The sequence below is a fragment of the Miniopterus schreibersii genome, assembly GCF_964146895.1.
Source record: "Miniopterus schreibersii genome assembly, chromosome: 2".
NCBI lineage: Eukaryota > Metazoa > Chordata > Mammalia > Chiroptera > Miniopteridae > Miniopterus > Miniopterus schreibersii.
The window spans coordinates 51,017,778-51,039,210 of NC_138102.1; the positions used below are offsets into that span (position 1 = coordinate 51,017,778).

Consider the following 21,433-nt stretch of genomic DNA (forward strand, 5'->3'; position numbering starts at 1 on the left):
GATAGAACTATCCAGATAAAGAGTTTTATATTTATAAATTCTGCTTTTTAAAATTTGTAATATTTGGTAGCTAGATTTTCTTTCTGGCACTTAGAAATGAGTGGCAACCCACTTGAAAGGTATTTATATGAGGTAAATATGTAAAGCCCACACCTTTTTTTTGCAAAAGAAAACCAGATTTAATGAAGTTTCTGATGGGAAGTTTAAGTGATTGTCTCGTGTTAATGTTTGACATATATCAAACATTCATAGCAATTATTAAGTTGAACTGTGCTCAGGTGATATGTGAGTTGGCTTAATGTGGTAATATTTAGATTTCCAGTTGGCCTCAATGTCAAAATGAATAAAAATTTTGGGATGGGTTCATGTATAATTTAAAAATAATATTTAGTATAACTATTGCTTGATAAAATCTTTTTGGTTAGGGCTAATTAAAACTTGATCATTTATTCAACATATATTTATTGAGAAATTATAGTACTTAGGGATTGGTAAGCTAGACAGATACTGTCCCTTTCTTTTTGAAGATCTGAGAGACAAATGGGCATAAAAGAACTTTAAAATATTAGAGAGGTATGCTTAATGATTATGGATATAGACTCAGTTCTTGGCATCACCACTTTTTAGTTGGCTAGCTGATTTAAATTACTTAACTTTTCAGAACTTGCTTTTATTTATTTATTTTTTCCACCTGCAAAAGGGAGCTAATGATAGTACCTGCTTCATATGGTTGTTATAAGATTATAGGAGATAATGTTTATGAAATGCTTAGCACAGAGCTTGGCACATGTAAAGGCTCAAGACATGTCAGCTAATCAGCTAATACTGTTGTTAATAGGGTAACTACTATTGCTATATATACATAACTTTTTTAATACTAATACTAAAAATGGGAGTTTTTGAGGTGAACTTAAAAAGACCTAACGTAATAGAGGGTGGAAGGGAAGGTCATCTTAAGGAAGTTATATCTGAACTAATGATGTAGAATAGTTTTCCCAAAGTATGACACAAGAATCATATTATTTGTAATTTAAATAAAACAAATACTTGGACTTTATTAAAAAAATGCTTTTATTTTAGTGTATGTTGGAAATACTCAACAATCTTCTGTTTTTACTGTTATTACTACTTGATAAGGTTAAAATATGCTTCAATCAATTTAAAATTGCTGCAAAAAAATTCAGATAATATGGATGTGTCAAGTATAATGGAAGTAATGTGTGAATACATGAAGTTTAGGTCTAGCTATGCATTGGATTGTGGAAGGAAATATTGTAGGTTTAAAAGGATTGAAAATCTCATAGGTTTTTACAAAAGCAGTGTTATTTCTGTATACTCTGATGATTGTTTTACTTTGTTTTGCTGAGACAGGTCAAAGCAGGTAAAGTACATGATTTATAGGCTAGGCTTCTTTGTGCTTGGGCCAGGAAAGTTTGATAACTAATCACACTTCTGAGAATTGATGAGAGGTGTTGCCATTTAGAGCAAGAATTCAAGAGGTGCAAACTTGAGCTGGTGCCACAATAAAGATTTGTCCCAAGTATGGATGATAATATTTAAAAATGTTGAAGCTTCATTATAAAAGTACAAAATTAATTTCCTGCTACCCTGCCAGTCTTTTGGCCACTTAGTTCCCATTTTGGTGGGTTATTTTATCCCAGAAATGAAAAGTTCTGCATTGAGGTGGTCCTTTTCTATTGAGGTTTCACTAGGCTCAGAAAGGCTTTTTTGTTGTTTCTTACTAAATTCATATCTTTCCTATAGGTTTGGTAACAGATTTGAAGGGCCATTTTGTAATTCAGGTAGCTATGGGCAAAGCTCACACTTGTGTTTTAATGAAGAATGGAGAAGTTTGGACATTTGGTGTAAATAATAAAGGACAGTGTGGACGAGACACTGGTGCCATGAACCAAGGAGGGAAAGGTAGGTGTTGACTGTGTTAATGTTAAATTGTGTGTTGCCTTTTCATTAGCTTTTCAGAACAACATGGTGAAGAATCTTACTCTCTTCAGAACAAGTGGCTCCTTGATTTCACACTTACAAATTAGGAAAACCACTCAATTTCTTCATTTGACAGTATATCACTGGAATAATCAAATATACGTCAGACTTAATTTCTGAGGAAATGAGTTTGTTTACTTGTATGTTTTTCTTAATTTTTTATAAATAGCACTTCTTTGATTTAGCATCTTTGGTGACTAAAGTATTCTAGTAAAGCATTTTCAAACTCTTTGTTATTAGCTTTTTATATACCACATTTTCATTTTTATCCATTTTTGTCAGCAGTCTGTCTGGCAAGTATTATCTTCCTGTTTAACAGTATGCGCTACTTGTAATTCAGTCAAGTTCCCTTGACAACTAAGAATGATCCTTAATAATGCTTGACCCTTTATCAAGTCATAAATTGTAGATGCCCCTTATCCACCATATCCTTTGCCCAAACACTCAAGATATTGAAGGAAAGAGAGAGGTTTACTCATGCTTGTTGTGGGTTTTGTAATAGTTTGTGTCTACTTCATTCTTGCTCTCAAGTTTTACTTTAGCTGCCTTCTTTGCTTCCCTATGCCCTTCATTCCAGTTTCTGGTTTTCTTTTTTAAATTTTGTGTGGACTTGAGAATATGAAATAGATGCATATTATTAGAACTAAATGAGTTTCAGGATTAATATTTGTATAAATTAACAAAAACAAGTTTAGCTCTTTGAGTGCCTTCTTGATGGCAGACTCATCTGGATATTAAATGCCTACTATTTTTTTTCTTAGCTTATTTATATGTGTGTGTATTTAAAATACTTTAGTTTTTAAAAGAGCAAGTCTGTTAGAGGAATATTGATTTTAAAACAAGTAGTAAGAACAAAAGAAAGAAAAGAAAGGAATTACTCCAAAATGGAAATATTTTTCTTCTTGCTAAAGTAGTGAATCACAGTTTTGGATAATACCTACTAGGCAAAGAAGAGAGAACCATTTTAGTTTTCTCTCTATAAAATAAATGTCTATTTAAATTATGTTTTATAAGAGTTGTTAGCTGAACAAAATTGTTTCTTTATTATTCTGAAACTTTTGTGAAATTTTGGCATACATTTATACCTATGTTCTAGATCCTTAGTGTAAATTTTGTAATAACCAAAATAAAATTGTTAAAATATTTTTTATTTCCTAGAAATCACACCCACTCTGTAAGTACTGAATTAGAAAGCATGCTAGTATAGTAGTGCAAGACACATGATGAGTACAGATTGCTCAGTCATAAAGAACATAAAGGAATTTTTAAAAGTTTAAAAAAAGACAGGGAAAGTATAGAAAATAATAATGAAATATTAAAAAGTTGTATATCTATCACCATGTCTTATAATTTTTCAATTAAAAAAATTATAGGTAAGATTCCAGTGTCCTGTATTCCTATTCCAAGGCTTAATATTATATTCTTTCTCCTTCCAGAACTAACCACAATCATGACTTAGATTAATTTCCTTTCAGTCATGTTCTATATTTTTACTTGTTCTTATATATTTTATATGTGAAATACATCACACACATATATTTTACACATAAAAATAAAATATTTTATAAGTGCTCATCTATTATTCATATTGTCCTCCAAAACCTTTTTTTGTCTTCACCATCATGTTTGAAATATGTTCATGTTGGTTCTATAAATCTAGATGATTCATGTTAACTTCTGTGTAATAAAAACCATACCACTAACATACCACATTATAGTCATTCTCTTGCTGTTTGATGAGTCTGTTTCTAATTTTTCATTATTATAAATAATTTTAAAACCTTTATACATATTTCCTGTCAAACTTGTGAGACTCTCTAGTGAATTGCTGTGCTGTAAATTTCAGCTTTGCTCGTTTTCTTGGAAGAAAACTTCCAAGAAATAATTTGTACCAATGTATACTCTTATTAGTAAGTAGAGTTTGATTTTCTACATTACTCAAATAGTTAGTATTGTCAGACACTAATTTTTGTCAATGTAATGGCTGCGACATAGCATAAGTATACATCTTTATGAATTTTCACAAACTGTTCACATTCATGGAATCAGCACCCAGATCAAGAAAGTCTCTTAACAATACACCAGGAAGGCCCCTGTCTATGTTCCTCTCCAGTTAACACTGTACATTACTTTTCATACTTTTTTTTTACTTTATAAGTGGAATCATGTAGTATGAATTCTTCTAGTATGAATTCTAGGTCTGGTTTCTTTTCACTCAGCTTTACTTTTATGAGATTCATCTATGTTGTTACGGTTAGCTACAGGTTGTTCCTTCTCATTGTTGTGTGGTATTAAATTGTGCGAATATACCACAGTTTTAAAACTTTTGCTAGAATTATGGACATTTGGGTAGTTTCTAGTTTTGGTTATTATTAGTGTTGCTATGAACATTGCTAGTAACTACTAGGGAAAGAATATATGCATTTCTTTTGAGTATATAATTAGTAAAATTGCTGGATCTTTCATTTTTCTTTTAATTTGCACTCCCTTGGTTATGAATAGTGAGACTATCTTTTCAAACTTTTCTTATTTTGCTAGCCTTTTCTTAGGATTTGTAGAAATATTTTATATATTATGTTGTATGTGTTGCAGATATTTTTTACTAACTTGTGCCATATCTCTTTTGTATTTATGGTTTTAGTTGTATATAATTTTCCAATTTTGATGGCAAATTTTTCATTCTTAATAAATTTTTGCTTTATGTAGTCAGGTTGGGATCTTTTTTTACATATGTATTAGAGTGAGTTTTTCTACTTGGCATTGTGATTGGGATTGCTTTGAATTTTAGAGATTTATTTGAGGATAATAATTATAGTACTATTAGGGATGATTAAATAAGTAATATATGTAGACCCAGGTAAGTGCTCAATATATTTTAGCTCCTGTTCTTATGAAAAATAGTCACTTAGGCCTTCTTTGGAATTGCTTTATTCTAACTCTAGACATGCTTAGTTATCCAATACATGGTTATCTAATTTTCCAGCCTGTCCATAGATTAGAAGTGGCAAAATTTAAAAAGGTTATATATTCTATGAGTTTATTTCTTGATTAGACAGACCTATACTGAGTCTATTATAAGGGTAAGTGATAAGAGAATAAGGTTGACTATGGTATATAAAGTGAGTAGGGTATTACCTTGTCTTTGAGGATCTAAGTCTAGTAGGAAAGACAAAGATTAAAAATAATTACTTGATTCCCACACATTTGCTCTTTTATTATATGCTCTTGTAGCACTATATGTTCCTTTATAAGCCTATCACAGTTGTATATTTACACTTTTCTGTATGGCTCTTTGATTACTGTGTATCTTTCTTACTAAGTTATAAGCTTTAGAATAGCTCATTATCATAGTCATCAGTCCTTGACCAGAGGCCTACCAACCATCTGCTCAGTAGTCTGTTTTTGTATGGCCTTCCAAGCTAAAAATGGATTTTGTACTTTTAAAGGGTTATTTTTATTATTATTATTTTTAAATATATCTTTATTGATTTCAGAGAGAAGAAGGGAGAGGGAGAGAGAAAGATAGAAACATCCATGATGAGAGAGTCATTGATCGGCTGCCTCCTGCATGCCTCAGACTGGGGATTGAGCCTGCAACCCGGGCATGTGTCCTGACTGGGAATCGAACCCCGATTTCCTGGATCCTAGGTCGATGCTCAACCACTGAGCCACGCCTGGCCAGGCTAAAGGGTTAATTTTAAAAGGTGTGACACAAACTTATGTAGCCCATAAAGCCTGCATTATTTACAATCTGGCCCTTTACAAAAAATTTTTGTGACTCTTTGTCATCAGGGGAAATGCCTAGAGCATAGTAGGTATTCAATAATAAAAAAATAGTTGAAGGAATTATAACAATTAAGTTGTAATTGTATAAACAGGTTTTGAGAAGATAGTCACTGACTCCTTGGGAAAAGTGGTAAGTGCTTTCCTAGGAAGTGACTTCTGAGCTCAATTTTTGAGGGCTGGAAGGAGTTTCCCTGGTAGATGAGATAGGATAGAGATGGAGCAGGAATGAGCAAAGGCTCAGAGCATGTGAGAGGAAAGGATGTTTAGAAAGCAGAGGGAATTTAGGTTCAGGTAGAATGTAGTTTGCATGGAAGAAATGAGTTTGGAGAAAATTGGGAGCCATATTGTGACTGACTGTATCTTGCTGAGGAATTTTGTTCTTTTAAAGACCTTGGAAAGACATTGGAGCTTTGTAACTGGTGAAGTCATAGGATCGAGTATATGGTTTACAAAGCTGATTGTTAGCAGTGGGAGGATGTTCTAGATTGGAGGGACTCTTGGCTTAGAGTGTGGTTAGGAATCTTTCTTTGGTCTTTAGAACAAAAGTGTTGGCAATGAGGATGGAAAGGAGGGACTAAAATCTGAAAAAATTAGAAGTATGATTGACAGAAAGTAACAACAGCTAAAAGATGTTTCTGCCTTCCCTGACTTTTTGCAGAAAGGAAATGGGGAGAGTGTTTGTTAGTGGTCCATAAATTGAAATTTTTTTCTTGCTTTTGTATTTTAGCATTCCTTTGTATATTTGCTTGGATTAGTATGTGTTATATATATATATTTTTTAATTGGGAAATATAATTGCCAGTTTTTTTAGACATGGGAATAACCTACTAAAAAATTATAAATTGATCTGTCAAATAGGGTTTGGAGTTGAAAATATGGCCACAGCAATGGATGAAGACCTAGAAGAAGAACTAGATGAAAAAGATGAGAAGTCTATGATGTGCCCTCCAGGCATGCATAAATGGAAGCTGGAGCAGTGCATGGTGTGTACTGTCTGTGGAGACTGTACAGGTTATGGAGCCAGCTGTGTCAGTAGTGGGCGTCCAGACAGAGTCCCTGGAGGGTAAGAAAATAATTAATACTGAAGAAATAAAATATTACTAGAACATGTGTACAATACATTTCAGAATTATTCTAGAGTATTCTGTATTGTGTCTTTTTTTAATTTTTATTCTCACCCCAGGACACCTTAGAAAGAGGAAGAGGTTGGGGAGGGAAGATGGGGAGGGAGAGAGAAAGACAGAAATATCCATGTGAGAGAGAAACATCAATCAGTTGGTTGCCTTCCATATGTACCCGAACTGGGGACCAAACCTGAAACTCGGGTATGTGCCCTGGGTTTGGTCCCTGGTTAGGGTACATATGGAAGGCAACCTTTCAGCACACAGGATGACGTTCAGCCAACTGAGTCACTCCAGCCGGGCTACTGTGTTTTTCTTAAAGGCATATTGGCACATACTTATAATTCTTATAATTGTTTTCTATTATAATTTCTAATTTAGCGACATTTTTATTTAAGCTGCTTTCTTTCATTTGATTCATTTAAAAACAGGTCATAAATTTTTTTCAAGGCTTGGACTGTGCCTTCATTTGTATTCTTTCTAAGACTACTTTAATGCTACATATCTGTTTTTGTTGAACATAAATCTTTTCTGAGTAGAATTATCAAATATCATAGAGAATATTTTATTAGGGATATATAATTTTCTTTTAAATTGAATTTACTTTTTGCGATTTTAGGAGTTCTAGGAACTGTCAAGTCTAAAGTTGCATTATACCTGTTATACTTACCCATTTTACTCTTGTTGGACCATTTTTTTTCCTCAGGGTCTTATATTGTTATTTTAAAGTTAACATGTGAGCTTGAATGCAGATTTTTCCTGAGAATGTTGGGGAGAATTTTGATTCTTATTTTTGTGTTGCCATTTATAGCCAGTGTAGCACAATGGGATATCCTTTGTAAGATCAAATTAATTGTGATAGATCTTTGTATTTTGACACATTTGATCTTTGTAAGATCAGATTATGATAATTAACCTAATTTGGAAAGTAAGCGAATCTTGCAGTGGGGGGAAAAAAGCATTTTGAAGACAGCCTACTGCCCCCTATAGCTGGCCTCCCTATTTGATACCTCTTTAGTAAAGTCAGGTGCTTCGTCCAAAATAATGTCTGTATCTACTATGAGTACATTTTCAAATTTATACTATGGCCTAACATAGTGAAATAGATTTTAAATAACATGTCTTGTCTTTTGTTTTAAATTACTGAAATACGATTTTTAAACAACACATTTGATTTGCATTTTTAGCATATGTAAAAATATTTTGACTCCTTTTATCAAAGGATAATATTTCTTTTACAGGGAGTTGAAACTTATCCTCCTGGAGACGTCTCAAGCTATTTCCATTAAAATTAAGTGTCCCCAATATCTGAACTTAAGTAATTGATAAATAATATAAATGAATTTATAATTCTCTGGTCCTTCCTGAAACTATTTTTTGTATGCTTTCCCCCAGTGATTTACTATCAGTTTTCAATATTATTTATAGTTCAAAATGGACAGTACGTAACCAAGTACAACAATTTCTTTGTTAAAGAAGCAGAAATGAATACATGAATCAAGTCAACATAGGAATTAAGCACTATTAAGAACGACTTCAGTTATTATAAAATTGTGACTACGTATCTTAGAATAAGTTTAGAAATAAACATTTTTAAAATAGTGGCTATAGACAATTCAGTAGGGCATATTATTGTATCAGTTTTTACTGTTGTACTTGGTGATCCTCCAAGTTGTCAGTAGTGCTTGCATTTAAAAGCCAGAAGTTTCACAGGGTACCTAGCAATGTCTTTTAAGGCTGCTGCCAGATAAATCTTTCCTCTTCTACCTCCCCAAATCTGGATAACCAGGGGCTCAGTAAGGCTATCTAAAGTTTTTCAGGAATTATCCAACCAGTAATATTAAAGCTGTGACTTTTACATCTGTAAAATGTGTGATCCTCTAGCCAATTTCTGGTAGTGTTCTTGTCTTCTTTATGTTATAATCAAATGCTGTATGCTTAGTTCACAACTGATATGGAAGGACAAAGAAGAGGGAAAAGAACAGGTAATTGGACATAGTGAAAGGAGTGGATGGAAGATGATAGCTTATAAAGGAGAGGGAAGGAAAAGGAGACATAATATATGAAGTTGGCAAGGTTGGTCTCACTTATTAAAGGCTGCCCACCTCCCTTATCTGGTAGGTAGGAATGTTTGTTTGTTTACTAACCAAGCCATCCAGACCACTTAATAGTAAGGCTATTGGTGCTTCACGAATTGTGAAAACTTGAAAAATATTTGTTAATAGCAGCTTTGAAGATAGAATATGTTTTTATTTTCTGTAGAAATATGAGAAACATAATAAGCTCTTGATTTAATTATTCATCTATTCATACCTTTTCTTAAAAATTGACAGGGGCGATTTCATTGTTGACTCACTTAACTTAATCTAAGAAATGCAGAAAAGATGTTATAGAAAAGAGGTTTAAGGAAAGAGTAAAGGGTTTTAATTCATTCTTTTTTTTAAAGGATCTGTGGTTGTGGTTCTGGAGAATCTGGCTGTGCTGTGTGTGGATGTTGCAAGGCTTGTGCAAGAGAGTTGGATGGTCAGGAGGCAAGACAAAGAGGAATTCTTGATGCGGTAAAAGAGATGATACCTTTAGATCTTCTGTTAGGTAATTTCCTTTATTGTTCCAAACATCTTGTCCTCAACTCAGTAATAAGGATAGTTTAAATAATTTCTATTAGATATATGTTAAAAAGTTAAGATAGTAGTTAAGTATGTAATACTGCGTGAATTGGAACTGGCAATATGTCATTAATAAAGGGAAAATACTCTTTTTCTCTTTTTTGCTAAGATTCTTGCATTAAAATAATTTGTTTTAGACAGTGTTTTTGTTAGTTTTTACATTCTTAAATTTCATGTAGTTCTCATATCTATTATTATATCTATTGTGTATTGTACGTGTGTATACATATACATATATATATACTTATATATATATATGTTTTTTGGCCAATCATATAGCTGTCCCAGTACCTGGAGTTAACATTGAAGAACACCTTCAGTTACGACAAGAAGAAAAACGACAGCGAGTAATCAGGAGACACAGATTAGAGGAAGGAAGAGGTAAGATGTAGCTGCAGAGAAAAAGTATTTTACAATCCATTTTCTTACCCTATACTGAGACCACCGAAAAGATACAGAATAGGCTGATTTGGTAAGAAATTGAGGTTAAGATTAGTAACATTCTAGTACTCGTGAAAATATTCAGGGTATTTATGATTGTGCTAATAACATACATTTAATTCAGTAGGGTATTTACGGCATAAGTCAACTGTTTAAGAATTTCTGTGCTTGCCCGGCCGGGCGTGGCTCAGCGGTTGAGCGTCGGCCTAGGATCCAGGAGATCACGGTTCAATTCTCACTCAGGGCACATGCCCAGGTTGCGGGCTCGATCCCCTGTTGGGAACGTTCAGGAGGCAGCAGATCAATGACGACTCTCTCATCATTGATGTTTCTATCTCTCTCCCTCTCCTTTCCTCTCTCTAAAATTATTAAAGATATATTTAAAGAAGAAGAAGCAGAAGAAGCAGCAGAAGAAAGAATTGTTGTGCTATCTGCCAAGCATTAAAAAACTATTAGCAATGGCAACTTATAAAAAAATACAAATTCTAAGAACTACTTCTTCATCCAGATTTTAGACTCATCTGTTTAATCATAAACTGGATTTTCTGTTTTCTTATTTATCTTCATTGCTTGTGATAATTTCTCAGCCTAAAATACATTTAGTGGTGGTTATAATAGGTGTTAGAGTACATATCCAATAAGCGGAAGTAAATATAAGTGTTACTAAAGCTATTTTAGCCTAATAGAATCTTTTCATTGTAGGATTAAGATGGATTGTTACAGAAGTCTGTAGGCAAAAACTTGATTAGAAATATTTACTGATGTTATATATTTTAAATACTTATTAGAAATGGCATGATACTTGATACATGAAATAGAACCTATTGTTCATTTAACCATCATTACAAATTGTTTTTTCTAGGCATTTTTAAATGTAAAATGTAATAAGTAGTAAAATACATAGCACAAATGGTAAATTCCATTTTTATTAAGCTTAAATTGTAAAATATATGCATGGATTATTTTTTACAAGTGCCTGATAAGCAGTGTTGATTAATTGATACAATGAATATTTGCTGTGTTAGTTTGGCTTTGTTTACATAAAATCATTGCCTTTAAAAGGATATTTTAATGAGGTTAATGTATATACTATAATTACTTATAAATATATGGAGAAATTGCACGTTAAATGTTTCATAGAAGATGGGGTAAAATTTAAGTTCTGGGACTTTATGACATATGGTAATTGAGTGTTAATTCCTTTTATGTTAATGATATTTGCCTAAAGTTAATTATTAGTGTATCTTTTACTACCTGTTTTTTCTCTTTTTGGAACTATTAGGTTGAATCATATGAATTGACCTATGAAACTCAGCAAATCCTTATAACGACATTTAATCTCATGCCTAATGCTGTGTATTTTCTTAATCTTTTTCTATAAAAAGCTATTCTTCTCTAGCTATAGTATATTTCTGCATATCAAAAGTAAAAAGACATTGATTATGCATTGATTATTCAACAAAACTTTGTGATTGCAGAATATTATTTTTCCATTTATTTTAAAATGTGTCATAGACCTTAAAAACATAAACTCTTAACGTTTTAAAGGTTAAAAACTCCATTATTTAAATATTTACAGAAATTATGTTATTGTATCTGATTTTACAAGCACAGACTTAGGTTCTAGTTTGGGGTGTGTACAGGAGGCAATGATCGATGTTTCTCTCTTCCACTCCCCCCGCTTCTTCTCTTAAAAAAAATCAATAAACATCCTCAGGTGAGGATTAAAAAAAAACTATATACCTGTTTATAGAAATATGTAGAGAGACTGGTTTATTTTTATTGAATGGAAGAATCCCTTTTAGGTACTATACTTTTAATTATTTTAGGATAATGATTATTAAAGTGCTCTCAAAGAGACCAGCATCACTTGGGCACTTGTTACAGTTGCCTGTTATTGCTCTGGCCAGTGTGGCTCAGTTGGTTGAGTGTCATCCTGTGAACCAAAAGGCTACAGGTTCAATTCCCGCTCAGAGCACATACCCAGGTTGTGGGTTCAGTCTCCTGTTGGGGTGCATGTGGGAGGCAACCAATTGATGTTTCTGTCTCACATTGATGTTTCTCTCTCTCTCTCTCAAATCAATAAAAACATTAAAAATAATGTAACCATAACAATTAACCAAGAAATGTAGTACTTAAAAAAGAACAATTGCCTGTTCTCAGGCCCCACCCCAGACTTACTGAATCAGATCTTGGGGAGCAGGACCCAGCAAACTATTTGAACAAGCCCACCAGGTGATTCTGATGATGCTGAAGTGTGAGAACCACTCACTGCTCTAGGGACATTCTACATCAGCATCAAATGGGTCTAATGAAATAGAATATCTGCATGAGGGTCCTGGATATAGATCTGAGTCACATGTACAGTGTTGTAGGGTTCTTATCTGGCACCATGCTAGGATTGTTAGTCAGTCTTTTGTCCTCATAAGGAACAGCAATGTCAAAAAAATATTTAGTGTTCTAACTACCACACATACTTGGCTTTTTTTTTTCTCCCTTGTCCTCTGCTTGTTACTTTTTAGATACTAACAGTTTAGTGATATGTTCATAATTATGCTCATTAGTAATTGACTTTTACCTATGTTGAAATTTCATAACTTCAGGATTATGCTATGTTAAATACTTTAATTGACTTGTTTATCTTACTTCCTTTACCAAGCTTGTGTTAACTGTTTCAAAGTGGATCAGAATTTCAGGACCTCACTCTTGGATTAAAGTCTTGCTCAGTCAGCCTCAGGCCTGTTAATGCTGCTGTTTATGACACAAAGACTTTATAATGGAATCTGCTACTGAAACCCAAAAAAAGCAGCCTTATTACTGCTTCTTGATAAATTTGGAACTTTGTCTTTAAATTTTTTATATTAATGTCCCACATAATATTTTCCTTTAATATGTATCCTTAGGCACCAGTACATTTGTGATAACTTTTAGTTTGTCTTTTAGATTACATAGAGTTGATTGACATAGAAATTCTCTGAGAGTTGTATTAACTTTATAATAAAGTGCTTGTTCAGTAGAATTTTTAGATACAACTTTTCTAGGTCATCGGAATGACTACTGGATGATTGTATAAATGATCTTATCTTTATATTCTTTCTTAGCTTTGTACTGTAAGGAAAATTAAGCTCAAACAATATTTGCTAATTTTCCTTTTTTCTTTTCCCCCTTAATGTAAAAATCATAGTTTCATAATTGTGAGCTGTAGATGGGGCGAGCTTATGTCCTGGCTTGCCTGAGACAGTCCCATTTTATGCCTACTGTCTGGGCATATTTCTTAAATAGTGCCTCAGTAGAATATCATCTGGATAATATGTTATATGGTTAGCATAGCTGTATAGCCTGGTGGCTAAGAGCATGATTTCTGAAGGTAGACTTTGATTCAGATCTTGGCTTCTTCACTTTTATTGGAGGTATATGACCATGGAATTTAACCACTCTAAACCTCAGTTTCCTTACCTTTAAAATGGGAGTTACAATTGTACCTACCTGTGTAGGATGTTAATGTGGATTAAGTTATATGCATGAAAATGCTTGAATACTAAGGCCTAAGTAAATGTTTGATGATAATGGTGGTGGTGGTGGTGATGACTCTGGTGATGATTCTGCTGCTGCCAGCACTGGCTGCTTAGTAGACTTCTATTCTTTTTGTATTTGATTCTTTTCCAGCTCAGGTGTTGACTTAATTTCTTTTCTCACAATATTGGGATGCTAATCACAATATGTTATTATTAACACAAAACCCTACAGCTTCTGTAGAATAAAATAGATTCCATTTTAATAGAAAAAGTTTTTTATAATTACAAATTGGAATGTAAAAAATGTATTATAGTCAGTCTCTCTAAAAGTGACTTAGTTGTTGCTGTTGATCTTTAAGCCTCTGAAACCATTGTGTTCTTGATTTGACATATCAAATCCAGTATTAGCTGATTTTCCAATGCTACATGAAAGTCCCTTTTTAAATTAAAGTATGTGAAGCATTTAGAAAACATAAGTATAAGTAAAAAAAAAAAAGATCAATATAATTCTTCATTCAAAAATTTCCACTGGTAGAATTTTGGTGTACTTTCTTACAATTATTTCTATGCATACTTTATTTTTAGTTATTTTATATCATTTTACACAGTGATATATATTAGTATTCTGTTTTGTTCCCAGTAATATATAAGAAAAAAATTTTGTGGTTCATTGAAGTACCATAGTAGAGTAATACAGAAATTTAGGTCAAAAGTTTTCCACAAACCTATCATTTAATTAAATTACTGTTTTCATTTATTTTATTGTCATCTTCTAACCAGTTTTATGCATTTCTCATTAGATCACTGACTAAATTTTGTTTTATGTATTTGCTTAATGTTACAGTATATTCATTTTATATTTTGCTGTTAGTTTTTCCTTGCCTTCTCATTCTCTTTCACCAGGCAAGTGAGTTTTATTCCAATAGGTATGCTTCCATATCTTACTCCATTATAATATATAGTCATTATGTAATCCATTATAATAATCATGTTCAGATACCTACCCATGTGTGAAAGTATAGGCATATGTTTATTTACAAAAGTGATATTACATATACAGTTCCTTATAACATCTTTTCCTCATTTTACAATACAACATGAACACACATTAGGTAAGTAGATATGGATCTATATATACCACATTCTATTTAATAGCTACATATAATTTTATAATGTGGCTATATTACAGTTTATTCACCGTTATTTTGTTGATGGGCATTCAAGTTATTTTCAGGGTTTTGTGGGTTTTGCTACAATAAATATTCTTAAACTTGGAGCTATATATATTGGATGTAGTGGAGTTTTTGTTTATATAGTAAAGCATCCCAGAAATAGAGTATCAAGGCCAGAGGATGTTTATGTTTTAAATTTTAATAGATATTCAAATTGTTTTTAAAATGTTATAGGAATTTATCTTCTCAAGACTAATATGGCATTTGCCTTTAACATCACCTCTATTAGTTGTTATTTTTTTAAATTTTTGCAAAATGGTGAACAATGTTATCTCATTGCTAATTTAAATAACAAAAGCATTTTTGTGTGTAAAATTCTTTTTTTGTTGTTGTTAATCCTCAGCCAAGGATATTTTCCCCCACTGATTTTTAGAGAATGAAAAGGAGGGAGAGAGAGAGGGATGGGGGCTGGGGAGAGAGAAACATCGATTGGTTGCCTTCCTCGTGAGCCCTGATTGGGTGGGGAATAAACCTGCAACTTAGGCATGTGCCCTTGACTGGGAATAGAACCAAGACCCTTTGGGCCACAGTGGCCAGGGCGCTGTAAAATTCTTCATAAATCTCATTTTAATGGCTGAATATTCCATTGAGTGGATATATCATAGTTTTTAACTAATTATTATCCTATTTGGATTGTTTTTAACTTTATATTACTTTTTAGTTAATAGGTTATACATCTTGCTGAACTGTCATGATTATACACGTTTTCTTGTCTGAATGTTGCTGACTGGTCATGAGTTAACTAGTTTTTCTGTTCCCAAATGTTGTTGACTGGTCATACCAGATAACTCGTGTCTGCACTTACATTAATTTAAGTAATTTTAACATCAATTTAAGTAATTTTAAACACCTTGATGACTGGTCTTGAGCAGATCAATATTTGTTATATGGCAGTATCTTGCTCAAAAGTGTCAAATTACCAGATTATCAGGAAAATTAAAAGCAAAAAATAGTAACCAGCAGTAAAAAAATCCCACTTGGTATGTCAAGTATGTTCTTCTAAGGGAAAGCATAGTGAAATACGATATGTATATAAAACTTACGTAGTATCATTGCATGTAGATACATGTTATACAATATATCACACTCAATATTTTTTAAAATATATAAATAAAATATTTAAAAATATTAAAATATATGCAATATGTTTAATTTCGATGTATGGTAATCTAAATATATGGCAAAATATAGTACACTTAAGTTTACTCAAATGCTTTCATTTAATACTCAAGTGTGGAAAAGTAGCTGGTCGCACGGACTAGTTCAGGCTCAAAATAGCTGGTCAGTAAGGTGTTAACACCTTTTAGCTGAAGCATTTTAAAAAACATTTCAGAGCTTTCCTTAAAATAGACTTCTATATGTCCAATTACTGGGCCAAAGACTAGTAATAATTTTTAGGTTCTTGAAATGTGTCACCAGTAACTTTTCTGAAAAGCTTGTTCTATTTGACACTGCCACTTATTCCAGTCAACCTTTCCGCCTCTCTGTCTATGGGTGTTCTCTGAAAATGGAAGGAGCTTTTAAATAGCTAAATTTTGACTTTTTGCCCCCCTGTTTTATTCACACACTCCCACGGAAGCAAATAAACCAACAAGTTCTGTTAATTCTACCTTTTTAATTCTGTTAAAAGTTATTAAAGCTTTTGAATATGTCTACTTTCTAGAATGCCAGTGCATTATCTCAGTCCACTTCTGTTCTTTGCCTGAATTACAGCAAAAAGCCTTATAAAATAGTTTACCCTTAAACTTCTTCTAAGCTATTATCCATCTTTTATCCAGAATGTTTTTTTTCTAAACTGTAGATTTGATCAGCAGTACTTTCCTGTTTAAAACCAAAAAGCTATTTCTAGTTCTTAGAGTGAATTCCACATGTTTATCTGTGCAGCCTCTTCTCTCTTTACCCTCCTTCCTATTCCCTATTGCCTATTCCCAAACATTTTCCCCTATATCTGAAGCTTCACAGTACTCATTACCATTTTTTAAAATATATCTATTGATTTCAGAGAGAGGAAGGGAGAGGGAGAGAGAAAGATAGAAACATCAATGATAAGAGAGTCATTGACTGGCCACCTCCTGCATTCCGCCCACTGGGGATCGAGTCTGCAACCTCAATCTCCAGGGAATTGAACCTCAATCTCCTGGGTCATAGGTTGATGCTCAACTGCTGAGCCACACCTGCCGGGCACTCATTACCTTTTTATTAGGTCTCAGCTTGTGTGGTATTTTCTTTTCTTGTACCCTTAAAGTTCCTACTTTCCCACCCTCAAGGTTTGTTAGCTACCCCTCCGGTGTGCTTAATTTTGTCATAGCACACTGTTTTAATTTCTTGTGGAGTTGTGTGTAAACTCTCCCTGCCCCATTAGATTGTAAGCTTCTTGAAGCAGAAATGCTGTCTTATTTATCCAAAGACCTAGCATGGTGCCTGAAATTTGCCAGTACTTAATATGTTTTTGTTGATTAATTGAAAACATTGTATAGACATCTCATCACCTCTGCAGTGAAGTTTCATTGTATAAAAATATTTTAATTATTTGGTTTTTGTATACATCTCCAAATTCATCTCCCATCATTTTCTGCTTCGAAACCCTATTATACTCCATTTCAGCTATATGTTTTTAATGAGTATACATTGTTGTTTAACATCTTCATACTTTTATAAATCCTATCCCTTTTACCTGGAGTGTCCTTTCTTCCCTTCTCTCTTGGCAAACTTTTCTCATTCTTTGAAACCTCTCTGATTCACTCAAGTTCGCTTGATCACTTTTCATCCTACAGGACACAATGTGTACAGATTTCCTTTATAACATTTATCACAACATATTACAATTCTTTGTTTTTATTTCTGTCTTCCCTAATTGACTGAATTCCAATCAGATCTGTCTTATGTCATTATATCCATTACATGTAGTGTCTTATTACATTAAAGATAATAAAAAATGTTTGGTGAATAAGTGAATGACTAAACTATGTAAGAAAAATTATTTTAGTCCATGGGATACAAGAGTGTTTTAAAACATGACAGCTTAGTATTATAAGTGGTGATTTAAATTGAACTCAGATAGTGTACTTTATATGTGTGATTGTCTCTGAGCTTCTAGATGGAGTGATTCATATTACCCATTTTAGTAAATCAATTGGAAATGAATGCATTTTGAAGAGATTAGACATTTTGTTCATTTTTGAAATATATTCTGTTTTTTACATTTTAAAAAGAGCTCAACTTGTATAATCTTAGATTAAAAAGAATTGATACTGTGTTACTGGGAAATAATACAGAGTAGGTTTACAGTTCATATGGAAAATAACAGTAATTAATAAATAATGCAAGTATAAATGAACTGTTTCATGTACTCACAACTGTAAACCTACTTTTGCCCCATCCTGTATTTAATTCTGTCATTAAATTAGCATATTTCTATGTAGTAATCACAGAATGTTTGTTATTCTCGGTTTTTTATAGAAGTGGTGCTGCTTGAATTTTTATCTATATCTAGAGACATAATAAAATATATGTTTTACCCATTTTTAAATGTTTATGAAGGGCATTTTGGTATTTGACATTTGTCAACTTTTATAATAGGGCAATAGTTTTATTTTGTTCCATTGTTAGAAAAATTAATTATAGCTGAAGATCTGTAGGGAATTATGAAGAAACTTGCTTTAATTAAAAATGTTCATGGTTTATATACAGTATTTTCTTTCCAAATACTTCTTAACTGTCAAATTTAGAGTGTTTTGAAATTTGCAGGCATATTGCTAAAACTTAAGGAAGCCATAGTTCTGTTCTATAAGAAAAAACTGAAAATTTAAGCTGTAATTTAAAGTTTACTTTCTTTTCAAGCTAATGGTAATGGGGAAAAGAAGTTTTTAAATTTTATTGAAATTAATTTGACTATACATTTTTTTCATTGAATACTAAAAAGTGGAATAATGGTGACCTATGTGAGTATGTATTTGTGTATGTATGTGTATGTACATAGTGGAGCTTCAGAAAGAAATGATTTTATGAGAGATGGTTACAGTTCCATAAAGGTTGCTGGGTTTAGATTCCCCCTTTCAGCATCAGTATGAAGCTGTTTATCCTTATTTCTGTTTTGTGTATGTGGTTACAGAAATTATACATAAAGTTAGATTTAACATTTTTAGAAAATCAAATACTTCTACAGTTTTGTCTTTATAAAGCAGTGGTTTTATGTATATACATATGAGTGTGTATCAGATCATAGTAATTTTTTCATTTTTGTTTATTTTTGGCCATCTTGTTTCCTTACTTCTATGACAGAATATAGTTAAATCAGTAACATTTATCTTGGTTCTGTAGCAAGACTGATAAGGATATTAAATCTTAAAGACCCTGTTTAAATGTAATCCTAAATTTAAAAATTATTTGATTTTTGGTATTTCAGTATGACAGATATTTGTTTTTAATGATGGTGTAGTTTACTAAGTTTGAATAGCTATGATGTTAAAAATATTTGTAAGATAAAATTTGTAAGATAAAATATTTATTCTGTTTGAACTTTCTAATTATTTACTTGAGACTATTAGTAGCTACCTGATAATTTTATAAGTATAAAAGATAGAATTTATACTATATAAACTATAAGGTATAAAAGATATTTAAGGTATTAAAACTCGTGTGTGGAATAATGAATAGGTTATGGTTGGGGTTGGGGGTAGTAATATGGGGGAAATGGGAGAAAAGTATAATGTCCAAAACAGTAAAAAATAAGTTTCCATGCTTTTTAGTTTGAATTATTTTTGTTCATTGTAGTGTTTTCATTTTGTGAGCTTTTCTATGCACATACAAAATGTTTCTCCTCAGGCCCCCTTGTATTTGCTGGTCCTATTTTTATGAACCATCGAGAACAGGCTCTAGCCAGACTCAGATCCCATCCAGCACAGCTAAAGCATAAACGGGACAAGCACAAAGGTATTTTACTTGGTCTTCCTTATCACTAGGTGGGATACTTTCCCAGTTTCTTCCACTCATTTGAGTTTCGTCTTTGGGAAAATGCACAAACCTAATTCTTCTACTTTGCTTCTATCATTATTATATAGCCTGAGGAGAAAGAACATGCTAAAAGTTGTACTGTTTGTTGATGACTGTCAGTCTTATTTTATTGTTTTGGTTAACTTTAATTAAAACATTTTACAGTATATCCTTTTCTTTTCCATTTCTTTTCAAATTTTATACAGTTAAGGGGAGGTGGAAAAAGTAATTAGTGTTTTCTATTTTTATCCTTTGTTATCTGTTCTTAGGTGGTTGCCACCTGGCATTTTGCTTTTTAAAAAATGCTGTTTATTTGCTTTAGAATAACAAAACTACTCAATTCAATGTATAAAATAATAATGAGTGACCGCTATTACACTTTTCCCGTTGTTTTAATATTAAAGTTTATGTACACAACACACATGAATTACTTGATATTGGAGGGTTAAATAGTGATAGGTGTAAGCAAACAGTGAGGTGTGTAGACCTACTGTAGTCCTCAGAAAATGACACAGGTCTAAAAAAGTCTGTGAGGGACTCGGAATCTGTTTATGCACCATTCTTAGAGGTATCAGAGTTATGTATTAATTAAAAATATTCCTAAAGCAAGCTTACTTACTTTTAAACCGCAGATTATGGGCCATAAGATCAGGAAAGAATTTAATATAGAGAATTTATAAATTTATATGTAAATTCTGCCTTGAATCCTAGCATGTGACCAGGGGCTCCTTGACTAGTGCAGCTTACACTTGCTATTTTCTTAAATGCCTAAGATAAATACTGCCAAATAGAATAGAAAGTTTTAAAATCACATAGTCCATATAGTCAAATTAATATGTTTGTGACTTATTTTTTCAGTTGCAATACTGTTAGAGACTAATTTTACTTTTAAACTTTTACATAAAATATATTATAATTAACTTTATTTTTATTTGCCTCTCTCACTTTATCAGTTTGCACTCAAAGCAAAAACCAAACAAAACAGACAAAACCCGTTTTTAGTGTAAACACAAGTAGAACACTACTTAGGATATATTCTGCAGAATTAAAAATTGAGAGTATTTTAAATCTGATGTGATTAACCATAGGAAAATTTGTGATTGCTTTATTTACCGAGTGCTCTAACAACTCCATAAATATTTAAATATAGGGAATGATATTTTGGGTATGTTATGTGAGTTATTTTAGTTATTACCAGAATCTCTGATCTCATATTTTCAACTATGCCACTATTAGAACATACGTTTTCAGTGTCCTCCCCCCACAATTATATAAAAGGGAAGTTTTTCCAATACTTTACCTGAGGTTAAATATTCACAATACATGAAACTTTTAGACCTTTTACAGCTCTATGTTAATATCTTGTGGACAAACACCTTTATTATTTCCCAAAGATTTAAAATGAAATGCTAAATGAAGACTAAGATTACAAATTTAAAACACATTTTACAATGTCATAATGATTAGCTATAATCAATAACAATAACAAGAGCTAGCCTTACTTTCATCTTTTCTGCCACAGGGCTGTTGTTTATAACAAGACTGAATATTTGTAGCAATCTTTTTAGAAGGACTTATAGTATTACAGTGGAGGGCCAGTTTTTTAAAAATCAGATTTTATGGTTTTATTGAGTGAAACAATTTCAACTCTTTACCACCAAAATTTAAATTTAAAGTGT

General features: G+C 32.2%; 1 protein-coding gene across 19 annotated transcripts in view; it reads left to right on the forward strand.

The window, feature by feature from the left end:
* MYCBP2 (MYC binding protein 2) overlaps window positions 1-21,433 on the forward strand; it is a 256,028-nt gene that overhangs the window by 65,761 nt on the left and 168,834 nt on the right. For all 19 annotated transcript variants that reach the window (XM_081128620.1, XM_081128638.1, XM_081128623.1 and 16 more), the window contains exons 14-18: window positions 1,765-1,923; window positions 6,646-6,850; window positions 9,355-9,500; window positions 9,854-9,955; window positions 19,587-19,694. In XM_081128620.1, the coding sequence (XP_080984746.1) occupies window positions 1,765-1,923; window positions 6,646-6,850; window positions 9,355-9,500; window positions 9,854-9,955; window positions 19,587-19,694 (720 nt within the window). The remainder of the gene's footprint in view (window positions 1-1,764; window positions 1,924-6,645; window positions 6,851-9,354; window positions 9,501-9,853; window positions 9,956-19,586; window positions 19,695-21,433) is intronic.